A 24,414-nucleotide genomic window follows, 5' to 3' on the forward strand; every position below is an offset into this window, starting at 1 on the left:
CATTAGGTGTGTGTGTGTTTAATCAAGGATATGGGTCAGGTCGCGGGACTTTTTTTTAGCGGGTCTGGAGGGCTTTGACTTTGACATAATGACAGGGAATGGGTCAGTTCTTGTACCTGACTTTATGGGTATGGGGCCAGTGCGAGTTTTTAAAAATGGGCCCATGCAGGACTTTGCTAGCACCCCAATGTCTCCCTTATCTCCACCAGGTGTCATGAGTTGTTGAAACATAACCATAAAACCATGAGTCCTGCTTTAGTTTACAGGACTGTGCAGCTGCTGTCTGTAGGACACTTGGTAATCTCACATCTCTGGTGAAATGTCTAAATGAAGGCATGTTTGCAGACAAAGTGTTGACAGCTGATAGTTTGTGATGTGGCAGGCAGACTGCTCTGTAAGCCCACTGTGGTTTTCTTACCCTGTGAATCATGCTCATGTGCTCCTCGGAGCTGCTGAAGTTTTTGGCGAGGTCGGAGATGCACAGCGACTCGTGTTGACACGTGTGAACCCATTTCTGGTACTCCGCCGTCCCGGGGATCCTGTCGAAGAAGATCCTGAACGCCTCCCACACAGCCTCCTGACAAACTGACCAAACAAACACATACACAAAACACAGCCTCTTAGCCTTTCAGTGCTAAACCGACTGCTGCGAGGAGCTCCTCTACACAGTAACAATCTGTTCGGCACTGCAAAGTAAAGCGACAAAATTGAGATAGATTCCCAATTTTGTGTTACAGCTGGGCATTGTGTCTGCTCTTTATGTATTTCCAAATGAGATGCAATTGTGAATCTTCTTTGTTTGTTTGTTAGTAGGATATCTTGAACTGCTTACAGATTTTTGTTGGGTGGAAAGTTTGCTCATGTTTGTCTATCTGCAAGTAAAGGTTTTTGATTTCGACCTTTGACCACCAAATTCCAATCAGTTCACCCTAGACCTGAAAGTGGATGTTAATGCCAAACTTGATGAAATTCCCTCAAGGTAATCCAGATATCACCTTCGCCAAAATTAAACAGATGCAAGGTCACAGTCACCTTGACCTATGATCACCAAACTCTAATCACTTTATCCTTGAGTCCAAGTGGACGCTGATGCCAAATTCGGAAAAAATTCCCTTAAGGCGTTCTTGAGATTTTGTGCTCATGAGAATAAGACAGATGAGGTCCCAATGACTCTGACCTCTGACCTCAAAAATCACATCAGTTCACTGTTAAGTCCAAGTGGACATTTGTGCCAAATTTGAAGAAATTCCCTCATGGCGTTCTTGAGATATTGCGTTCACGAAAATGAGACTGACTGACTCCAGCCACCGCGGAGGCATCAAAACACACTTTGAACTCGTACTTTAAAATGAGCATAAGACGTCCTGTTTAAATAACAACCTTCAGTATGTCCAATGCAGTTTATCTAAAAGAATCTCTACAGAATGAACACTTACAATATAGTAGGTGACGTGAGCTGCATTAGGAGACATAATGCTGCAACAAACACGTAAGTCGTTTTATTATTCGAATAACTGTCTAGTTTGGGGCCAATCTACTCTCAATCAATCGATCAGTATCACTTTATTCTTACTTTAAAGTCCATATCAAACAAGCATAAAAGATTTTTTTAAAAAACAGGATGATTAAAGAAAGATAAAGACGACAAGACAATAGATGAGAAGGAGAGGAAAAAAGCTATTTGCATTTACATATATCAGTGTAGATAAAAAGCTAATGTGCGGAACAGAATTAAGCTGTCAAAGTTTGTTTTATCATCCTGCAGACAAGAACTCTCTCTGACATTTACAACAGAGAGCAAACTTCAGTCCAATAAGGAACATTAAAACAATGTGAAGCAGCACTGTGATTCAAAAACACTGTTTATATACACCGTGGAAAGCAGCGCTGATGTTTTACTTCTGTTGTTAAAAAATAAACTCTACAAACAGCACAGCTTGTCACTTATCTGTGGCAGAGGATTTTGACAAAAACGGTCTTGTAACTGACGACCTGAGTGGAGGAGGTGAATGTGTCCACGACTCACTTCATCACTTCTGAGTGGTCACACGGATGGGTCAGCTGGCCCGAATGTGGATCATGAACCTGTGACATCCTGAGGTCAGACCTGGTCCAGCACCTTTGTCACACATCATTTCCCTCCACTTTCTTCCTCACCGTCATCTGTCTCTACTCATGCCATTTTATTCATGTGGTAAAAAGAGATATAGCAACTGTCCCTGACTAGGAAAGGGTACCAAAACCTTGTGTTAAACAGGCACCGGTGCCCAATTACTAAAGACCAGAGTATTGATAAGCTCTGATGTAAAAGATTCTGCTATTGTTATTGGAGAAATAAAATTTTTTCTTGTTTATTTAGGTTGCATAAACGTTACCTTCTACAGTTTTTATATCACAAACTCAGTTTCTAATTTGAAATAAGATTAAGACCTTAACATGTGATGCATTCTCACCCTTCAATCCAGAGCAGGGCTCTGTGTGTCTGAGCCTGCAGCCTTCTGTAAGTGCGAGGGGAGCAGCGGGATCATCCATGCCATACATAGGAGCCGTGCCATCAGTGACATGCTCCACGCTCTGGTTTAACTTCACAAGAATCTATGCCGACACTACTCGTCGCCACAAGTGCAATAGCTGTTTTGCAGGTAAGGACAAAAACATGAGCAGTCTTTCCAAACCTCAAGCAAAAGTGCATCACATACAAGTGGAGAAATGCATTATTTTCAACGACTAGCTTGTAGTTCATATGCACTTAACCCACCCGCCCACAGCAGTTATGTTGTAGTCTAAAAAAAATGCATTTGTTAAAAACAATGCTATTGTTGAATGTTAATTTATATACTCTTCTTACATAGAAAATAAAGCAATGTGAATTCGGTTCTGATTTTTTTTCTCTCTTTTCCTTAAAAAAACCCTCCAAAAGAGCTGATGAGAGGACCTTTAAAGTAGAAGATCAATAAGTACTGGTAAGAGTAGTAGTTCCATTCAAATCTTAACAATTCCCATCACTAACCCTGACTGGATTCAATCGGGTATTTAACCCCTGAGCCCCACCAAGACAATCTTTTGACTCGCTCTCAGTCTCATAATGTCACAAAATAGACTTGGACATTAGTCAAACGCTCATTTCCGAAAGTGAACTTTTGGAAGAAAAAACAGATCCAAAGGTTTTTTCCCGTTGCATGAAATTATATATTTGGTTCCTCAGACACAACAGAATCAAAAGTTTTTAACTACCTGGTTTCCAACAAATATCTTGCATGTTATATCTGACATGGTGTGGATAAACTTTAAAAGTTGTACTATATATTCTATTACTGACGTTAAAGTAACTAACTAACTCTTTATCCACCCTAAGGCTAAAATGTCCAAAAATGTAGTAAAAGCTTTCATAAATGGAGCTGATAAATATGCTTTTGACAGTTAATCAATTCTTCAATTTGTGCTCATATTTAAAGGCTTATAAGTTTGTACATTAATTTTCAAGCTTTTGGTTCCCAGGCATTGCTGTTAGGGTAAACAGACTTCCAATCATCAGCTGGTGATAGAGTTGTGAGCCATAAATGTTTTTAAATGTTCTGAAAACTGTCACTGCTTTTGCATTCAACAATGTGCTGACATTTAAGTCAGCTTTCAAACCTTGTAATGTAAGAAATGACAAAACTTGACATTCGTTTTTGTTTAGATTTTTTTCTCTGGGGTTTGGATTTCTAAATGTTGACTGTCTGATATCAGGATGTACCTGATAGTGCACCTGAGTGCAATTTTACAAGCTGGTCCTTGCTTGCAGCTGTGTTACCAACTATACAATAACTTTAAATCCATGTGAAGATTGTGTTAATGCCACCGTACTGAGAGCAATGGAAATCTTCCCTGCTGAAGGTAGAACTCAATCAATCAATCAAAACCCAATGTTTGCTTGAGTAAATTAGTTAAAGTAGTTAAATAAATGTTGTGTTTAACTCTTTGAAACCTGAGCAAATTGGTTTGAGTTCTTTCAAAACCACACGGAGAAGGCAGTAAGCAACTTAATTGTTCTAGTTTTTGCTTTTTTTCAGGTAATTTTACACAGAAAAGAAAAGAAAAAATATCTACAGTACTGTGCAAAAGTCTAAAAGGCCACTTTGAACTTTATTTTAGCAAGGTAATAATGACCATACATATTTATTTCTCAGTAGTCTCTTTATTAAAATACAACCAGTATACAGTATTAAAAATACAAATATTTCAGAATAAAACAACCCCATCGGGCTTCAGTTGCAAATATTTTCTGACCTCAATTTCCGCTTAGCATGTCTTGCACTCTCTTAAGCAGACACTATGATATTCACAATACTAATCGTCTGGTGTGTTTACATCAGGTAGCATTCAGGACATGTCCAAAGCTCAATATTGACTGTTTGAGCTACCTTTCGTTATGGTTGTATGATTCCATGTTTCACACTAAATACTGACTTCAGTCAGAAGAAGCTATTTTGTTTTGACTTTTTTGCTGTTTTAAAACGTTGTACATGTTCTCTATATTCTTTGTATCTTCATAAAGAGACTACGCAATAAATGTATATATTGTGTCCTTATTACAACTTTTCTAAAACAAAAAATCTATGGTGGCCTGATATATATATATATATATATATATATTTCCTGTAACATAATATTAATCATATAATTGTCATGATTATAAATTCAGTTTTCCATACATTTTTCCATAGTTTTTTGATAATTTTCTAATAAAAATTAGAACATTGAGAAAAAATAAATAAAATAAATATAAAATAATAATAATAATGTCTGCATTACCAATAAATACTGCTGATGTGCTCTTAAACAAGGCGAGCGTTTGATGCTCAGTGGCTGTAAAAGACAGCCGGACAGTTAACAGGCACGAATGTCGCTGTAACTGTATGAGTGTAAGTCCAGGTGACGCTTGTTGAGTAAAGAAGCCTACCTCTGAGCTGGTAATACGCCTGGTGGCTGGCGAGCACTTCATTGATGGTCTCTCGTGGGCAAATTCTCACTCCACTGTGTAAAAACACAGACCTCCTGGGTCGTCGTCTGTCCACTTCGAACCCTGAACCTTCTGTTTGTGTAGACGCCTTCAGCAGCTCCACCAAACGTACGGAGCCAACGGCCCCTGAGTCCAGCCTGACGCCGCCCTCTGGACAGGGAAAAGACAAAAAATGATTCTGGGTCAGACTCACTGAGGACTAGATTTCGGTCTGATCCAAATCCTTGGCATTTGCTCAGTGCAACAGATGGGTTGTGTTTACTACAAAAGCAAAAATAATGTCACAAGATTTAGGCAACACTTGAAAACGATTAAAATTAGATTCAGTGTCCTTTCCTGGAATTGGGCTATGCCATCTACTGTAAATCCGACCCTCCTGGTATGACCACGGCAGAAAACAAGCAGGAGAAGAGAGAAGAGTAAAAATGACATTTTAAAAACATTAAACAGGAATGTGTAATGTGTCTTTCTTGCTGCACATGGTTAATGTTGCACTTCAAAAACAGATACTTATTTCTATTTCTATCATGTTTAATCAGACCTAGAATGACAGCGTGCCACCACGTCTGTCACCCAGTCTTAAAATGACAAAAAATATTCCGGCAAAAACAGGCTTTGTGTAGAGCTGGGAACTGAGTCGATAATCGATTGAGTCATTTTTTCAAGTAAAATGCCAAAACATTTGCTTCAGTTTCCCCAGTGTGAGGATTTTCTGTTTTTCTGCTCTACAACGCTGTAAACTGAATATTCTGAGGTTTCAGACTGCTGTTAAAACAAAGCAAGATGTTTAAAGACATCACAATGGCCTCTGAGACGACCATTTGCTATTAATTTCTGACATTTTTTGTACATAATATAACAAATCAGTTGATCAAGAAAATAATCAGCAGGTTGAAAACTAAACAAAACCAAAAATAACCTATATACAACTATTTTCTTTATCAAACAAACAACAAAAGTGGTAAAAATGTGTCTCTTCTAATATTTGCAGCACTTTTCTGTCAAGTTTGTTTTATCCCACTTCACAGTCTTTTTCAAGCTGAAATTCCAAACACTGCTGGTTAAAGCTCCTCAAATGTGATAATTTTTTGCTTTTCTTTGTCATACAGAAACACACTGCTGGATATCAGAATGGAAAACTTTCTTGGTATTTTAAAAAGGAAATTAAAGACTCACTCTTTTATTTGGTTTTTAATTTGGCATAATGTTATATCCTTAGTTTTAAAAAATGAAATATTATTTTTTTACATCATTTTTCTCTGAGGTGCGTATTGACTTTTATTTATTGATTTTTAATATTTGTTATATAGTTGTAATTTTAACATTGCAAAATGTTACCTATTCTTGTTTATTTGTTTTATTTTATTTTATATATTTATTTTAATGTGTACATTTTATTAAACCTTGTTTCAATAAAGTAAAAACTCAACGGACAAATAAAACCAAAAATTTTAAAAGAAACATCATGGACTTATAGTAATTATAGCAACAATCTCCTGACATTTCCCGGACAAAACCATTGATCAATTAATGGATGAAAATAACTGGCAGATTAATCAATATGAAAATAATCAGTGTAATTATTGAAGTATTACACTGTGACAACAGCAAAGAGGGAATTTTTGATATGAAGTTAGAGGCTAAAAACATGATTCATCAACATCACATGAAGTAATTTGATGCATATAACTAATGTTGAATTTTCTGGTACAACAGCTGTATAAGATGCTATGCTAAAGAGTACCGATTAATCAAAAAAGTAAAAGATAGAAATAAAAAGTTGCATCTTTTAATGAACCGACAAGGCAGGATGATTATTATAAGGTAAGCAGATTATTCCTTTGTTTATTAGTTTATTTGGGTCATTAAGTTTTAAGTTGTTAAGCATATCTCAGCAGTCAGTCAAATAAGTTGATTTTGGTACCGTATATAAATAAATTCAAATTCAAACTGTGGAGAAAGGCAAACTGTTTGTATTACACATTTGGATGACTCTTTAATTTCGCCTAAACCCATGAGAAAATTCTACGAACTAGAAAACTGGCGAATGCAACAAACTGGCTTAAGTCAATCATATGTGCCACTTAAGAACAAATGTGTTTGTACGAATTGTTCTAGAACGAGTCTCATTGGTTGTGACCTTTTTTTGTTAATTAACTTTGAGGGATTCATAAGCACCAGCTCATTTAAGCTCTCTGCTTTTCTCTGTACTTTTTTAAATTATATAATAGAAACCTATTTTGAGAATTTGCGCACCTCCTCTCTGACGGAGAAACTTGTTTATTGTACAGTGCAGTTTCTAACTGAAGTACACAATAACCTTTAGATGCACAGTAAAATAAAAACAAGTTCAAAAGTTTTAAACAGCTCACTGGTAAACAATTAGCAATGAGCCTTATACATTTACAGCAGTCTCAATAGAAACTAGTGTGACTTCAGTTTACACCATTTATTTGATTTAAGATAACTTTTTACAGTTTATCACACTGAAACACTTGCATCCAGATTAAGGCCATTAAAATGATTAAACGCTTTATGTGTCCTCCACTATGTCTCTGTTTTGTGTTATTTGTGGCCATGAGCAAAGAGGAGTTTAGCATTATATATCTGCCTGCTAGGGTTCGGGGTTCGCTCTCCCTCCGATGCCCACTCGTACTAAAAATAAAAGCACTCACTGTACTTGAAGGGTGCTTGGAATAAAATCATGCACCAAACAACAGTGTACCATAGGTATATGCTTTTGATCACTAAATCTAGCAGGTAAATTTAGGACAGCATTAGCCAAAGTGGGTGCAGCCTGCTTATCAATGCTTTTAGAATAAATGCAATGAAGTGAAGGTGAATGTCACACACAGGATATTTTTTTTACTTTTAATATTCAGCCAACAATTCAGATTTTGTAATACAGAAAACTGATAACCCCCTTCTCTTGTGTCTTGTTTATGCCCCCTCCCCCTCCCTCACACACACACACACACACACACACACAAATAAGTCTGTAGCGTAGTGTAATTCAAATTGTCAAGCTGTCACCAAGCTGGCAATAAATCTACTAAACTGTGCTATTATCCGCTCTCCATTTTCATTTGCATTGTGGACATGTTTGCATGCATTTGTGGCCCATCATAAATACAGATTTCCCTTTGGCTGTGGGTTCAGAATAAGACAAAGAAAAAGGATTTACTCAACTTCTTGCTGCTTTACCATGCATTTAAACAGCCTCTTTGTGTCCTGGGGGGAAGTAGTGACAGCATCCAACACCTTAGTGATTTTACAGCCAAGTACTTATGCAATCGTAATAGGCTTTGCTTTGCATTGTGACCAAGTTTAGTACTTGTACTGATAGTCTTCAAATCCTTGTATCTTACTACTCTTATCTACTGAGAATAAAAGTGTGAAAGCATGTTACTTCTTTTTCAAGTTGTAAAGAATCTCAAAGTGTCAAGGCTCAAAAGGATTGTGGCTTTGCGAACAAAACGAGGCTTACCTTTAATTCCAGAAGCTTGTGGAGCGAGAACGAACAGCAGCACAAGTCCAAATTCCCACGGCATTGTGGAGGAAGAGTTCCCAAAAATATGAGTATCAAAGTAAATCCAGCAGGGTGAAGGGAGGTGGGAGGGGGGCGCTGGTGGCGTCCGCTAGCTCAGGTGGAGCTCATGGGTGCAGTTAAGTTGCAGCGGGGCGAGTTTGAATGGAGACGGCAGATCATTTAAGGCCCTGAGCTCCTGCTGAAACACTCCTAATGAACACTCCAGGATGTGCATCTGATGGAGGCGGGCGTTCCTCTTCCCCAGGGGAATTGTGGGATAGTGGGAGCTGTAAGTGTGGCAAGAGTGACGAGGTTAAAAAAGTAGGCACCGTTTCGGGAATAATCTGTTTATCTACTGCTCAGACATAATCCGTCTTTACCCCGCAGCCCTCGCAGCGCTGGCGTCATCCTGTTAGTGGCTTTCTGGGGGCATCTGTCAACCACGGCCACCAGTTTGTTCAGCGCACCCGCCTCCCAGCCCACCCTGACACCTGACACCGGTGTTTCCCCACTGGTTTTGTTCTTAGCAGGCAGAGGATGTGACCCCACACTCCATTAAAACCAATAAACCTCTCATTATTTGACAGCAATGATAGCTCCTGTAAACTGGAAAGCTTGTACTTATCCAGTAAAGTAACATCCTCATCTCACGACCAGTCTGACAGTATATACTGGTCTGGGTTATCCTTATAAGCACCTCACCCTGGAGGCACGTGCATTCAGACTAAAGCTGACCAGGCCATGTATCCCTTTAGTTTTACATATTTTTATTCTTTTTGACTTCAATATTTTTTTATTTTTTTTATTTACAGCTTATGACACTGCTTTTATCAATCTGTGCCATTTTTTTCATTAATTTTTAATGTTTAAAAAAGGATTTTAAGTATAAAGATTAAGTTTATGATCCTGTTATATTTTGCTGCAGAGGCTGTCACGACATGCACTGTGACACTGCGGGCTGGCTCTAAGGAATATATGAATACTTAAATCCTCTGTTGACCATACTTTCATGCTTTTGTTAGAAATCCCATAAATCCAAAAGCTTATGCCATCTCAGGCTTCCAGTCCCAGAGGAAGCTTTAGACAAAAGATGTTTGTCACCGAAGAAACCTTTTTAAGATAAATCTGGCGTTTATAGCATGTGTAAAAAAAACTCTTTATTTTAGATCTGAGAGAAAGGTATATATACTTTTCCTGCAACAACTTTCTAAATTCCAAGGATTTTTATTTTTTCTTAATTTGCCAATTATTCTTTTAATCATTGTTTGGTTTTGTTTGACAGTCTAAAATCTAAAAATACTGTGTTTACTTCAGCACCATACAGGACGAAAAAAAATAATATTCATGATTGAGAAGCTGAAAACACAACCTGTTTGGCATTTTGTGCAATGACTCACACAAGGAATCGATTATCAAATATCTTTTTTTCTGTTAATTAACTAACTTATTAATTGATTGGCCATTTCATCTTGAATTCCTGTAAGTTATATTCAGTTTGCTGATTACATAAAACACTTTTTATTTAAAAAAAAAAAAAAAAAAAAAAGAAACTCATGCCTATGTGGCTCTTCAACAGAATGAACCAAACTATCAAAAACTGTTGAATACTTCTCACTTTTGCTACATTTCAACATGCACTCAGACCCAGAGGAAGATGATGAAATGTGTTGGAAGTTTAAGGTCTGAGGGGCCACTGTGTCTCTTTGAGGATCTGAAGTAGAAATAAGACTGTGGATTTACTCTCTTCACGAGAGGACAGACCACTGGGTGCCTCTCCCGTTGTTTTCCTTAGAGAAATTGGACATTTTATAGCTAGTGTTCTGGGTTTTTTTTGGTACCCTGAGACTCTGTGAAGCAAAGGTGAACACCAACAAGCGACCTTTTATATCTGGAGTAGGGGAAAGTTGAAGGCATTAACTTATTGTAGGTCAGCTGAAGCTCAGACATCACCAAGTTTGGCCATAGCAAAAGAAGATTAGAAATTGCTTTTAATCTCTAATCCGGTGGCTGGTTGTCTGTCCAACACTGTCCTGTTTGTTTTACTCCCTCCTGTGTCAAACAGCAGCAGCAGTTCTAGTAGTAGTAGTAGCAGTAGTAGTTGTGGTGGGATTAGTTGTAGCAGCAGCAGTGGAGGTTGTAAACATATAATAAACAGAACTAGAGGCAGGTGGTTGTGTCGGCAGTGTTAGCAGCAGGAGTTGTGATGGCATTTGAACTAAGTGCAGTAGCGGAAGCAGCACCCTGGCAGTGGTGGTACTTGTAGAAATAGTAATTGTAGTAGGCAGTGTAGTAAATTAACTTTTTGACTCATCAGCAAAGGTGGCTTGTAGATTAAAAAAAATCCATTGGTCAAGCATATTTTTTACCGGCCAAAATGATGGATCGCCTTTTTTCATTTCACGTATATACCCACATTTGTTTCAGTGCATTTAATTCCGATAATAATGCATCTGTTACATGAAAACTTAAAGAAAAGACCAGAGGAAAATTTGAAGCTTTTTTAAAAAAAACATATTGAATAAATCCCCACAGCCTCAGCATGTGAATTAGTTCATTCTGGTAAGAGGTGATGCAGCGTATGACCAGGGCTTTTATTGTGAAAGGTAGGAACAGAGGCAGTGGAGCTTTTGCGCTGCTGTTGACAATGTGGGAGGCCGAGTTTGCCGTCTTGGTTCAAACTATGGCCTTCGTGTTAATATTTAATAACCCTAAGTATACGCTAGGGATGATAATAATAAATTGATGATCAATTAATCAGTCGTGAAGAATTTAATCGGATATGTGAAATCTAATCGATTAATCAATAGGCCACGCAATGCTGTCAAAGTATATGCAGAATGTTGCTGTGAGCTCTGATTAAGGACAAAAACACATTTGCTGTTGTTGTTTAAATAAGCAAAGTTTTTATGCCTTTTTCAAGTAATGATTAATTGATTGTTAAGATTACCAATAACTGATAAAGGAAAGTGCTTACAATTTTGCAACACTAGCATACGCGCAATGCTTGCTTGCAGCAGACCGGTGACAAATGATAGTTTAGCAAATCAGCTGATGTCCCGTACAGTGTTATAGATGATACTGCTGAGTCTGTGAGTGTGTGTGAGTGTGTGTGTGTGTGCCAGACAGACAGCTTAGGAGCAGCAGAGCAGTGCTTTTTTAAATCACACCAAAACAGCATAGTTTAATACATAACGGTTCTGGTACAAACATTTACTCGCCAGTGTGGCAGATAGCCTTGGTAGATTTACTCGGCAAACAAAAAATCTACCGAGATTTGGTGCTTGGCGGGTGTTAATTTCAGACTAGATTAGAAGTTTAATGACAATATTTTCTCAAATGTATGTACAGGAATTATAACCTAAAATTTAACAAATCAGTCCTAGTTATGGTTTGTTGTTGTGCTTTTTTGGTGGTACATTAGTAGTACATTAATTATACTTTATGCTTTGTGGTGCATTTTGCAGTGCTCTGTGGGACTTCTGGTGCATTAAGGTTTTGGTTCTTAGTGATAACACTCTGCCATCGGTATTGTCTGCCAATCTCCCTCCCTCTCAAACTTTTTTTATCTTACAGAGCAGAAAACCTCTGACGGACACACTAAATCCGTCTTCTGTTATCATAATACATTTAATAAAGCATTTTAAAATCTGCTCCCTGGGCTTACACTACAACACTTTGACATTTGATTAAATACTTAAAAACTCACAGCTAATATTCACAAAGGCATCTGACATAGCCGAAATGAAAAGGAAGTGATATATATCTGAGGTTGCAGGCAATTTAATAAGGTGGGCAAAATTATTTAGTATTCAAATATATAATCCTGTGCTACCTGCTGGCATGATACATATTTGGACAGATTTAGTCTCAATATCAAGCTCAAAGGCTCAACAGGGGAAATCTAACATTTTAACTTTTTTGAGATGCATTAAGGCTTGGTTTATTCGCTATAAAACAACAATACTTCACTTCAATACTTACTTTTAGTTTTAACAAGTAATTCATGCCTGTTTGTTAACAGAGTACCTGTTAACAGGTGAAAATACTATAAAGGCTTTTCTCCCAGTGAATTGTACTATGTTAAAATCCATGAGAATGACAGATAATCCACTTAATTTAGTCTTTCAAGCCTCTCTGTTTAACCTTTCACCGCTAAAAATAATCCTCCCTACTCCCCCGCAGCCGTCTCCTCTGGCAACAGCACAGGTTACAAGACGAATTCCTGTTTCTGATCCGAGCCTGCTATGGATCATGTCATCTACGTGTATTTATAGAAAAATTCATTTACAACTTACAGTCTATACACAGAACTAATTTCAAGCTCAATCAATAAATCAATATTGACTGATATTTCAAGTACATTTTTGTTTTTGACAAATGTTTTAGCTTTCAAAGGACTGTCACTGATAAAAATGTCACCTGAAAACTTATATCTTACAGTACTTTACATGCACAGAGTGCAGCTTTTACTATGGGACACCTCAGTGGGAAAATAATACCAACCATGGCAATAATTTAGCCACATGCTTTTAACAGGCAAACAGGTTCTAGGGCTGGTATCTTCATTTTTTACTTTTTAATGCTTTTTTCATCTATTTGCTAAATTGTTAGCGGAACGTATAAAGAGCTATTTTTTAAATAAATATATATATATATATATATATATATATATATATATATATATATATATATATATATATATCCATATCCTTTAACATTTTCTTAAGTTACCGTGTATTTCTTTAAAAGTGACAGGGTTCTGAACATTTTCATGGACAAAATTTCAAGGTTTTTCCATGAATTTTCAAGAATCAATGTTAATAAAAAAGACCTGTTCCCACTTGCCCAACGTTTTTCAAACATAACAGATTCAATCTCTATTGAAACACAACATCAGCTGGCATGAAGAGAGAGACTGAATGCAGGGAGACGATGAAGAAACGTACATGATAGTTAACAAAAGGTGTCACACATTGATGCATATTACAGCTACATTACTTTAACAGCTACCAAAAATGAATTTGCTGTTAAATAACATCGGGTAAAAGGTTATCCACAGTAACAACTGCATTAGACAAAACAAAATTCCATAACTTTTCCAGGCCTGGAAAATGTGATTATGAAACTCTATTACTTTCCCAGATTTTTTTTGACCGTGGGAACTAGGGGTGTCAATGTTTACAATTTTTTCTACACGTGTAAACGGGACTTCTAACCGACGTGTACCCGGTTACACGATTTATGATCTTTTTCTATCGCAGTTGCGCTATATAACCACTAGATGGTTCTGTCTCCATTCAAATACCTCCTAATCTCATTAAATCAAAGCCATTCCAGTAGTTAGTTATCGCACAAAAACGTTTATTCAGCGAACAGAACTTAAAAAGTAGGCAATCCATCTCACCATTTAAGGCTTAGACCTACTTACGACAGAAAGTAAAATGAGTTGAAAATAAAATCATCAATTTTGACAGACAAGAAAACGTAAAAGTGAAAGCTGGAAAAGGTTTAACCTTCTTTTTTAATCATTGTTTTAACTATTGCTCACTTTTGTACAATATATTTTTTTAAGCTCCGCTTGTTCATCGCTTGTTGCTTGTTGTCCATGCGGCCCCGAGTCAACTTGAAGTGACGCGACACTGACTGTGGCTGCATTTTTTTTTAATGTCAACGTAACATTGCCACCTGTGCATCTATTATGTATGCGGATAACTGCATTAGTGGGAACATTTAAGTGTATAGTTAGTTAATGTTATTATCTTAAGCTTTCAGGCAACATTATCACCCCTAAAAATACTATTGGTGAGAAATGAACGAGGAGGAGGAGAGGAAAAAATGACGTGTAAACGGTTATGGATTTTTCTGAACGGTTATGATTTGTTATCCGTGTACCCGTTTACACGTGTAGATGTTGACATCCCTAGTGGGAACCCTGAAGTAAAGATATAAATAATATTGTAAGGATGTTGACGTAATGCAGTATAAGCAACTTAAAAATCCAGCATGTGCACTCTTGCAACAAGGTGTATTTTTTATAAAGTTATTAAAACATTAGAATGGAAGCTTTTTTGCCATTTTCTAATGAACAAAACCCACTGCACTTTCAAATACAGATGAAAAAAGTCTAAACATCCCCTGTCATTAAAATAATAAAAGAGGATTTTGCAGCCTTGGTGGACATACAGTAGGTACTCTCTAGTTTCATAACCTTTTGTTGTGTTTTTAGTTACTGTTGCTGAAAATAAAAGGAAACAGCACAGTCGGACAAAGAACAGACAGCCAGATTGGATGGTTTCTACATAGTTTGTGTGTGTTTCATCATATGGCATCATTTTTGGAGTCCTGCTGTCCTTTCACCATGTGAGTCAGTACATTCTGTATTATCTGCCATTTTAACTCCGCAGCAACAAAACCTAGAGACATCTTCCTTCGCACTCAGTAGACGTAGTGAACATGAAGTTGTCTGACAAATTCTTTTTTCTCTTTTTTGGCTCTGTGACCTTGGCTGAGGAGAAACAGAACGCTGCTCATTCCTCTTGTGGCCATGTTGAAAATACTTTATATAAAAGTCAAAACCATGTTTCCAAAGCTTGCGGCTCCGATTGCCTCAGGGTTTGTACAGAAACAAAGGACTTCAATGGGATCAGCTGTTACATGAGCTGCTAACGTTTCCTCTGCTGTGATGAGGATTCTCCCATGATGCAGATCATATATGCCAAAGCAGCTGAATGACCCTTGCTGTTTGTGATAGATGCAGGTTTTAAATACCTAATATTGAAAGACGGTAGAGGGTTGTCACATCAACTCAATTAAGATGTAATGGAGACTGAGCGCTCTATCATTAGCACATAATTTGCAATTTATACACACACATATTTACAGTTTAAAGTGATTAGCTTGACAATAAATTGCCCTCAGGTCTTATCGGCACACTTGGAGCGAGCCAGAAGCACAAAGTGCATTAACCTGACAGATCAACAGCCAGACCAAAATGAATTCTGCACAGAGAGTAAACACAGAGCCAAAGGCCTGTTTACATGGCTGCCACTGCAAAAATCACTCTGTGTACTGAGCCTAGCACCAGCCACACTCTCCCAACTGTCACTGAGGCATGAAACCTCGAGACAGAGGTGGGAAGATACTTTGATCAAAAATGCTGTGGACTTTAGATGAGTATTTCCATTTTAAGAGACTTTGTAGTTTCCCTCAAACACATTTGAGAGGAAAACGTTGTGCTTTTTACTCCATGATGTTTATCTGGAGGCCTTACTGGAGTTTTAGATTTAACGTTCAACATGAAATATTGCTGGTGTGAGGCTGTAAAAAAATGTTTCCCATTTAACAAATAAAATTTAAGACTAAAGTTTGAGCTAGACATTTGAAGGACAGTAAAAATCATTAACAGCATAAAGTACCTCTTCAAAAAATAGCATTTCTTACCTGTGCAACTGCGCCAGCAGGTTGTCCTGATGAGGAGGACGCCACTGTAATCCATAATACTGCGCTGCATTCACAGTCCTATGTGGAAATGGGAAACATCATCTTTTAAAGCATGCCTGTTAAACTGCACAATCTGGCATATTTTACTGCTCTAATTATATATTGTATCGTATGTGCTTTGTTTTGTTTGTATTTTTGGCTTTCTGGGTTTGTTTTTTATTATGATTGGTAACTCCAGTGTTACAAAAAAAAGATCTCAAGTGTTTCAGAGAATGTACTGTTGTCAAAATCTTTAAAATTTAAGATCCAAGGTTTTTACACCTGGCAGTCAAAGTCAACAAACTGTTTTTTCTGGACACCTGATAACATTTTCTATCATTTGAATACTACATACTTTTTTTTAAACTATAGGATTTTTAATTAAGATGGTAATACTTTAAAGGATTTGAGTCCTTTGTCCAACACTTGGATCTTAATATGCAAAATTTGTCCAAAAAAGAACAGTCTAACAGGGAAACTCTGTCCAAACCACTTTGTCAGTGAGCACGATTAAAGCAACAAATGACCCGACAGACCTGCTAATGAGTCTGCTTTTCATTACGACCAAATTAGGGCCATTTTAGTAGTTTGTTAAGTATGATAAATGGACACAGACCATTGGTGATTACTTATGTAATGAGATAATGTGCTCTTGCTGACTTCCTGCCCTCTGTGGGACAATTTTCATACCAAAGAGAGGATGGTGAGCTGCAGCCTGTCCTGCAGCATCACACTGTTTCCTCTGGATGATTCTCAGTATGGGAGTTTTATGAAAATCCTTTGTAATCCTTACATCATCTTACCAGCACTCTGAAAGACTTTGGCTTTTGTTGTCAACTAACTGATATATAAAGTCTTTTCCACAGTCTCTGAAAGACCTTTAAAAATGCATTGTGATTGGTGTGTAAGGAAGGTCGTCTTGGCTCTTGAAAAGTTGACATTTGGCGGGAAGGTTTTAATTGTCAAGATGTCTCCACGTCTGACAGCCCATGTGAAGGAGAAAGTTGTATTGCATTGTGTGAAATGTGTTTGATTTTTTTTGAAGGCCAGCACAGATAGAAAGAATTGAAGAATGAAGCTGCTGAAGTTTAAAGTTTGGAGCCAGTGTGGAATGAAAACCTGACTATTTCTCTGTGAATTAATATAACTAACATCAGGAAAATGATTTGTCTCAAGCTTGCATCTTTACACCAAAATGCAATGTAATTCTAACGCAGCAACATGCCACTTCTCAAATATAAAGGTTTACTACTTTATTTGTGTTTTGTAATTTCAAGTTAAATTTTGAGGTTTTGGACCAATGGTCAGACAGATCGCTACCTTTGAATATGTTCTCTGTTAAAACTTCTGATGGATTTTTTAAACATGTATTTGAAAGCAATCAACAACTCCAAATCACACTTTCCTTAACCCTTTGAAACCTGGTTTTACATTAGTTTTCTGTGCTGTGTTCAGACACCTTTTACGAGCCAATCAACCCTTTAAAACCTGAGCAAATTAGTTTGATTTATTTTGAAAATATAGGGGGAAAAAGAAGAGAGGAATCTGGCAAGAAATGGCACACAAATTGCAATAAATTAGTAAAAGGTGACAAGAAAAAAAAGAGAAAAAAGGGGGAAAGTTTAAAAAACGGGGAAAACTATAAATGATTATTAATTAATTATGTAATTAATGATAATAATAATAATAATAAAAATAATAAATTTTATTACAGACTCAATGGTCCAGATAAGGACCATTGAGTCTGATAATTAAAATTACGTTGCATGAAAAATAGATACATATATAGATATATAGATAGATGGATAAAAACATCCACCAAGTTGGCCAGAGATGGAGGTGTACTCAAAAAGCTCTGCTGTTGTTACTTTGCAATGTATGTATTTAATGCTGTAGCCTACTATGCATCATATGTCATCATGATCATTAATGATCGTATGTTTTGTGAGTACAATGCCGCATAAATGTAGTGAAGTGGAAAAATACAGTATTTCTCTGTGAAATGTAGTTAGGCATAAGTATAAGGCAGCATAAAAATTTAAATACTCACGTGAAGTACCTCAAACTTGTACTAAACTAGAGTACTTGGGGAAATATACGTAGTTACTTCAGTTATTTACACCACTGCAGAAGCCTGACAGCTCTAGCCCGAGCAGTTCCGATTTAACTCGATCCGACCCGAACCGTCTGTCCGATCAAGCAGAAGAAGCTAGCTATCATATTTATTCACTATAGCGAACGTTTTCAAGTCGAAACCTTATCGGTCTCCTTTTATCTCCTAATAACAGTATTAAGTATTAAGGCTGCATTGCTCACATTGCTGAAAGCTAAAAACGCGCTACAAAGTCATGTTGTCACTAGCTAGTAGGCTACGTTAGAAACTTCAGTATGGGACAGGAACGGCTAAGTCAACCTTAACACGGGCAGCTTTTAGCTAGCTTGTTTTTAGTGAACCGCTAGCAAACTACCTCAGACGTTATGAGACATTTCCACACTGCTAAAACGCAATTTCCACACTCTCCACACATAACAAGCCAACAAGTTAACTTATTAAAATAATGAACCGACTCACCGCATAGCTTCGGGGAGATCATGGTGGCAAATATTATCCTCGAAATCTTCGCTAAACGGCTAACCTTAAAGCCACACACCAGAAACTTCCAGAGCTTCACTGACAAATGTGGGGCTGAAAAATGTCCTCCTCTACCACTCTCTACTCTTACAAAAAGCCGCACATTGTCCATACCGGGGTAACAAGCACTCATATTTAGCAAACAGGTACAGTTAATTAGAGAGTTGCCACCTGCTGGGACACAGACGACGCATTGACTGTACTGACCCTACTGCATTACGTCAGCGTATCCGCCATATTTGATATGACGTCACGTCTCACTTATATACGCGATTTATTCAATGATTTATATACATTTAAGTTCTAATAATGACAGTTATTGAGATGACAGAGATGGAGAAAAAAAGGAAACTTGCAGTCGGCTACTATTATAAATATGCACCATATATTATGCAAGTCAGTTGTCCATATTTTGTTTGATCAATATCATGAGTGTTTTTTGTATTATCAAATTTGATGTATAAGATAGCAAATGCAATGGGAATTATATATATATACACAAATACACTTTGGTGACCACGTCAACGTAAGATCCAGCGAGCAATGACGCCTCTACTTATTTTTGTTTAGGTGTTGGTCCGTCTACAGGTGCATGTATTTATTACACTTTAAGAGATTCTTCATGTCTCTGCAATGATGCACTTTTGTTATCTCTTTTAGGTCTTTATCTCCTTATCTGTGACTTTTATTTTCTTATTTTTATTCTGCTATTTATTATTGACTTGCACTGTATTTATCCTTTAAGGGAAAACGTAATTACATTTTTATTTATGTATGGAAGTGCATAACTGAAGACGACAAATAAAGGAAATCTGAATCTGAATAATTCATCTGCAAGTGTTTCTGCATTTTAATCTGATTTTACTTCTCAAAAATATTTTTGGCTGGCTAAAAATTTTCAAATCTCTGAGACTTTACAAGGTCATATATTTAAAGCCATATTCTCACCACCCATGTCTCCATAAGACATTTTTGTGTTTGTAAAAAAGGGTCTTTGTGACAAGATGTTCAAAAACGAGTTAGGGAACATACACAAGGAAAGAATATGAATACGCTTGCATGAATATGAAGCAACACAGGGAAAACTTTTCAGTTCGGGGTCAAGGTTACTTTTGTTTTCTCCCTTACAAGCAAAGTAAGTAGGTTAAGCTAAGGAGGCTTTATTTATTTATATTGCACTTTTTAGAACAAAAGTTGAAAAGTTAAAATGAAAATACAAACTTGAATGAAAGAAATAAGCCTGAAAGGAATCCCTGCATAAAAGACAGACATGGCACAATAAAGATACACTGATGAATGAAAGCACATCTGCAAAGACTAGCCTGAAGTAAAGTAGCCAATATATCCTAATCTTAAAAGTAATATTAACATTTATTTCTACACCTGAACTCAAACTACATGTAGCTTACCACCAACATTCTTTTTTAAGATATTTTTTGGGCTTTATTGGATAAGGCAGTGAGTAAGTGTGAAAGGGGGAGAGAGAGGGGACAACATGCAGCAAAGGGCTGAGGCTGGTGTTGAACCTGCAACTGCTGCAGTGAGGACTCAGCCTCTGTACATGGGGCACCTGCTCTACCCACTAAGCCACCCAAGCCCAAAACTTTGTATTTTAGAAGTTTAGGGACTGTTATTTATTTACCAGAGAAGGAAAGTTGCTGGTATGTGTTTCTTATCTTGACCCTCCCAAAGCAACAAACATTTTTCATTGAGCCTTCCCAAGTGACTGAGATAAAATGCATAATCCTGCCAACACCATTAACTTCTCTTTTTTTCTTTAAATATTTACACCAAAGGTAGGTATTGGAGCCAATGCAACCAGCAAACAGCACAGGAGTGAGAGTAATCATCAAAACAAACAGCTACTTTCTTCAACTAAATGCAAATCCTCCTCATAAGTTATATCATTATCACACAAGCTGAATATGGGTTCATGACAGCCATCTCTCCTACCAAACAAAACAAACAAAACTGAATAAACCTACACATCACACCCTCCTGCATGCACGAATCACAGTGCCCATTTTAAACTTTACACAACAGTGGCAGCAGTGGCCAGCCAGGAAAATATTAGTCACTTGGCACAGTGGAAGTTATACGATTTTCTAAAAAATGTATCCCTGGATGTGTGAATTTTATAGGTTGAAAACAAGTTGGAGTTGCAAAAAAGCCTTGGTTTTTCTCTACTGTCGAGCATGGGGGAGCTCAGGACTTTATGTTTTTTACAGGCTCTGGTTAATACAAAGTTTGATTTTTGGTGAAATATTAAATCAGACATTTTGAATAAAGTGATTGTGATGAAATATCATTATTTGAATAGCTGGTTATGTTTAATGGTAGAAGACTTTGTTTACCCATATTGTGTTCAATAACCATCAAAATTTGTATATCAAACACTAATTTCTGTTTTTGATGTTTCTGGCTATGATACATGGCATGGTTAGGCATTTTTTAAAAACCTGCCAGTGGTTTTTTGGAGAACAGATCAGTATTTAAAATTAACAAAAATACAACAATTGACCAACAAATTCTCATCAGTTCATTCTTGAGCCCAAGGGAGTGTTCGTGCCAAATTTGAATACATTTTCCCCACGTGTTCTTGACGAATCATGTTCACAAGAATCAGAAGGATGCAAGATCATTTTGACCTTTGACATTTGACCACTTCTCCCGTCTCCCTCATTTTGCACCACCCCCTCCGTCATCATAAATAACAAACAGACCCTTAGAATCTAAATGAAGTTGAAGTTCATAAACTAGACTTAACATTTAGATGAATATATAAAATAATTTTCCTCCATTGAGATAAGAGCAGAGATTCTCATCAAACTGATTTCTTTGTCTGCAGGGATAAAGTGATTGGGATCTTAAATATATCACAAGTTGTTTGATATTTTAAAACTCTGATCACCACAGCAGCTTACATTTGGCTTAATCCTGTGTGAAATAACAATACTAGCTTGAAGCAAATATTTAAGTTCTCCAGAAAAAGAACAGACAGTATAGAGTGACAAATGTCTTTTCAGATCCTAACATTAACATTTTTCTGAAAGTTTTACCTTTTGAGACCTGAAAGAAATTCTTCTTCCAAAAACACAAGAAGGCAATGAGAAAACCAAACAGAATGGCTCAAAAATTAGCAGAAATAAGTAAAACATTACAAGAATATTACCTGCAAATGATTTATTTTTTTATTTGATTTTTTTTAAAAGAAAAGAAACTAGAAAAAAATTATTAGAAAATTACCCTTCAGAGAGTGCTAAAAATAAGATAAAATAAATATGCATAAATATGTATTTTTTTCTTTAAATACATAATTATAAGAATTATAAATATAGTTTTATACATGTTTTTCCCTTAAAAAAATCAAATCTAATAATCTCCTAGTAGTTAATTTTCAATTAAATTTCTTGTCACCTTTTATCATTTTTGGGGGGGAATTTGCAGGACATGTCTTACTAAGTTGCTCACTGCTTTTTTTCTCATGTTTTCAAATGAAATCACACCAATTTTCTCAGATCCCAGAGGTTTTAATGCTTGTGAAAGATGCCATAAACCTGATGTCAGTCCAGGTTCTACAGGGTTAACTGAGGACGTGATGAATTTATCAATCCTCCAAACCAGATTTACTGTCAGGAGAAAAAGCCTTTGCAAATACAAACAGATAAACATGGAGAGGACAAATATGCTGTATTATTTCTCCTGACACGACTGCTGTTTGAATTCCCTCTTCAGCGTAGCCTCGTCTCTGTGCAGAGAGCTCAGGCTGAGCGGAGACAGGAGCATTTATAACAAGGCTGAGAGTCCTCTATTCTGTTTGATTTCACGAAATCAAAGGTTTCTGCAGGTCTGTGACACAGGCTGAACATTGATTTCAGTCTGGTTAAACTGGAAGCAGAGATCTGTATTTTAATTTTGATGACATGTTTGGTGTTTTCTGCACCACGTCCACAGCACTTTATCTATAAATTAAAGCATTTTCTGTCTTTTGGGGGGCTTTTTTCTTTCATAATTCAGTTAAAAATGTGACATAGTGACCTATCATTATGTGGTAAAAATATTAGGACATGCCCTCTCAGTACAGGTTTTAATTTGGATACAGTTCCTACTCGTTTAAGCCCCAGTAGACACCCCGCTTTCTGTTGAATACTGCAGCATAAAGAGACACTACTGTATTGAAAATCATGAATGCTCAGCTGAGCTTCACAGAGCTGCTTGATTTTTCATTTTTAAACCCAAATTGAAGAGATTTCACAAGCAGCTGTCAACTTTTTTACAAGCAAGATTATCATCATCCATGTCTTTGTGGGGGAGAAAAGGGCAATTAAAAAAGCTGGGATGAATATGAATAAGTCAGGGCAACACTTAATTTCTTAGCACAAGTATGAAAGATCAACGGAAGCTCATTTGTACATAGTGTCTTTCACCTGGATTAAAAACATCATTAACACTCAGTCCTTTGCTTCTCCGCAGTTGCCACTTCATTATTAATAATTGTAAAAAGGTGAAATTACAAGTTCAAAAGTAATACAACACCATACAAAAGGATAGCGTCTGGGTGCATTTAATGAGGTCAGAGCAGGGAAGAACAGACACAGGAGTGATTATTCAAGGCTACAAACACAAGAGTTTGTTTTTCTTAATTCTCCTGATGGAAGTGTGACCTCCAGGTCAGGGATTTCTAAATGATTAAACATTTGATAGACCGCCTTGACTTATTATTGAACAGAGGTTTTAGTTGCCTGAACATAGCTGGTTCTTTGAGTTTCCTCCTGCGACAAAAGAAATGCATGTTACATCTTGAAGTGTGGAAGAACGACTCAGCAGCCTTCTTTAAATAACTGTAATGATATTTAGGAAAGAAGTCAGACATTTATGATGTTGCACTCTGTTGTAAACATGAAACATGACAAAAACACTTTTGTAGAAATGAAAAATATGCCCACAATGACTGGTATACTGTTCACCATCTCAGTCAAGTGTGTTACTGAGCTAACATGAGAAAACTGGCTCTAAACACAGCAACCTCTGGAGCTAAAAAATGAGGCCAACACTGAAGTGCCAAAAACTATAGAATTCCTCAAGTAACCAGTTGAGGCTGGCCCAAAAAAGAGTAAATCACCATACACACCAATGTTAAAATGACCAACTTTACAGTGGAAATAAACATGTTTACAGCCTGGTACAAAATACGGTTTTGGTCCCTAAAGTTAACTTCCACTTTCATGACAACTCTACGGGAGGTGGAGTTTTATATAACTCGCCTGTTTAAGGCTTGAAGTTATGCATAAGTAAAGGTGTGGTCACTTTGAGTGACCACGTCCTCACCTTAGCTAAATGGTCAGACCCTCCTCTCACTCCTCCTCAGCTCCACCATTTTGTTCAAATTTGGTCACTTCTGGCTCGAGAAATCCAAGATGACAATGGCTGAAATACCAAACTCTAGGCTTGAAAACCGACCACAAACCAATTTGGTGGTGTCATGATGGTTACATCCATTATTTTTTTTATTATTTTTATAGTCTATAGTATTTGGTTATAAAATAACGCACTGGAACATCAAATTTTGACCAGATAATGGCACAAGATGAAAAGTAAAAGGAATTACCAAAGTGACTGTATTCATCCTAAAGTGGACATGGACATTTTTTTTTTTTTAATTTCCATCTAATTGTTTAGACATTTCACTTCGTTGGACACAAATCATGTCCTGCCAAGCTGTTCTCATTCCTAGGGGTCAAACACACAGTGAACTTTCACCCAGGAGTT

General features: G+C 36.9%; 1 protein-coding gene across 2 annotated transcripts in view; it reads right to left on the reverse strand.

The window, feature by feature from the left end:
- Nucleotides 1-18,725, reverse strand: part of LOC148186917 (uncharacterized) — a 67,651-nt gene extending 48,926 nt beyond the window's left edge. For both annotated transcript variants that reach the window (XM_088089543.1, XM_088089542.1), the window contains exons 1-5: nucleotides 18,586-18,725; nucleotides 15,975-16,052; nucleotides 8,493-8,821; nucleotides 4,946-5,155; nucleotides 419-585 (exon numbers count right to left, since the gene is read on the reverse strand). In XM_088089543.1, coding sequence (XP_087945669.1) covers nucleotides 419-585; nucleotides 4,946-5,155; nucleotides 8,493-8,556 — 441 coding nt within the window. In that variant the 5' untranslated portion in view covers nucleotides 8,557-8,821; nucleotides 15,975-16,052; nucleotides 18,586-18,725. The remainder of the gene's footprint in view (nucleotides 1-418; nucleotides 586-4,945; nucleotides 5,156-8,492; nucleotides 8,822-15,974; nucleotides 16,053-18,585) is intronic.
- Between the last annotated feature and the right edge of the window lie 5,689 nt (nucleotides 18,726-24,414).

Source organism: Plectropomus leopardus, chromosome 16 (assembly GCF_026936395.1).
Source record: "Plectropomus leopardus strain MGB_pleo_1.0 chromosome 16, ASM2693639v1, whole genome shotgun sequence".
Taxonomy (NCBI): Eukaryota; Metazoa; Chordata; class Actinopteri; order Perciformes; family Serranidae; genus Plectropomus; species Plectropomus leopardus.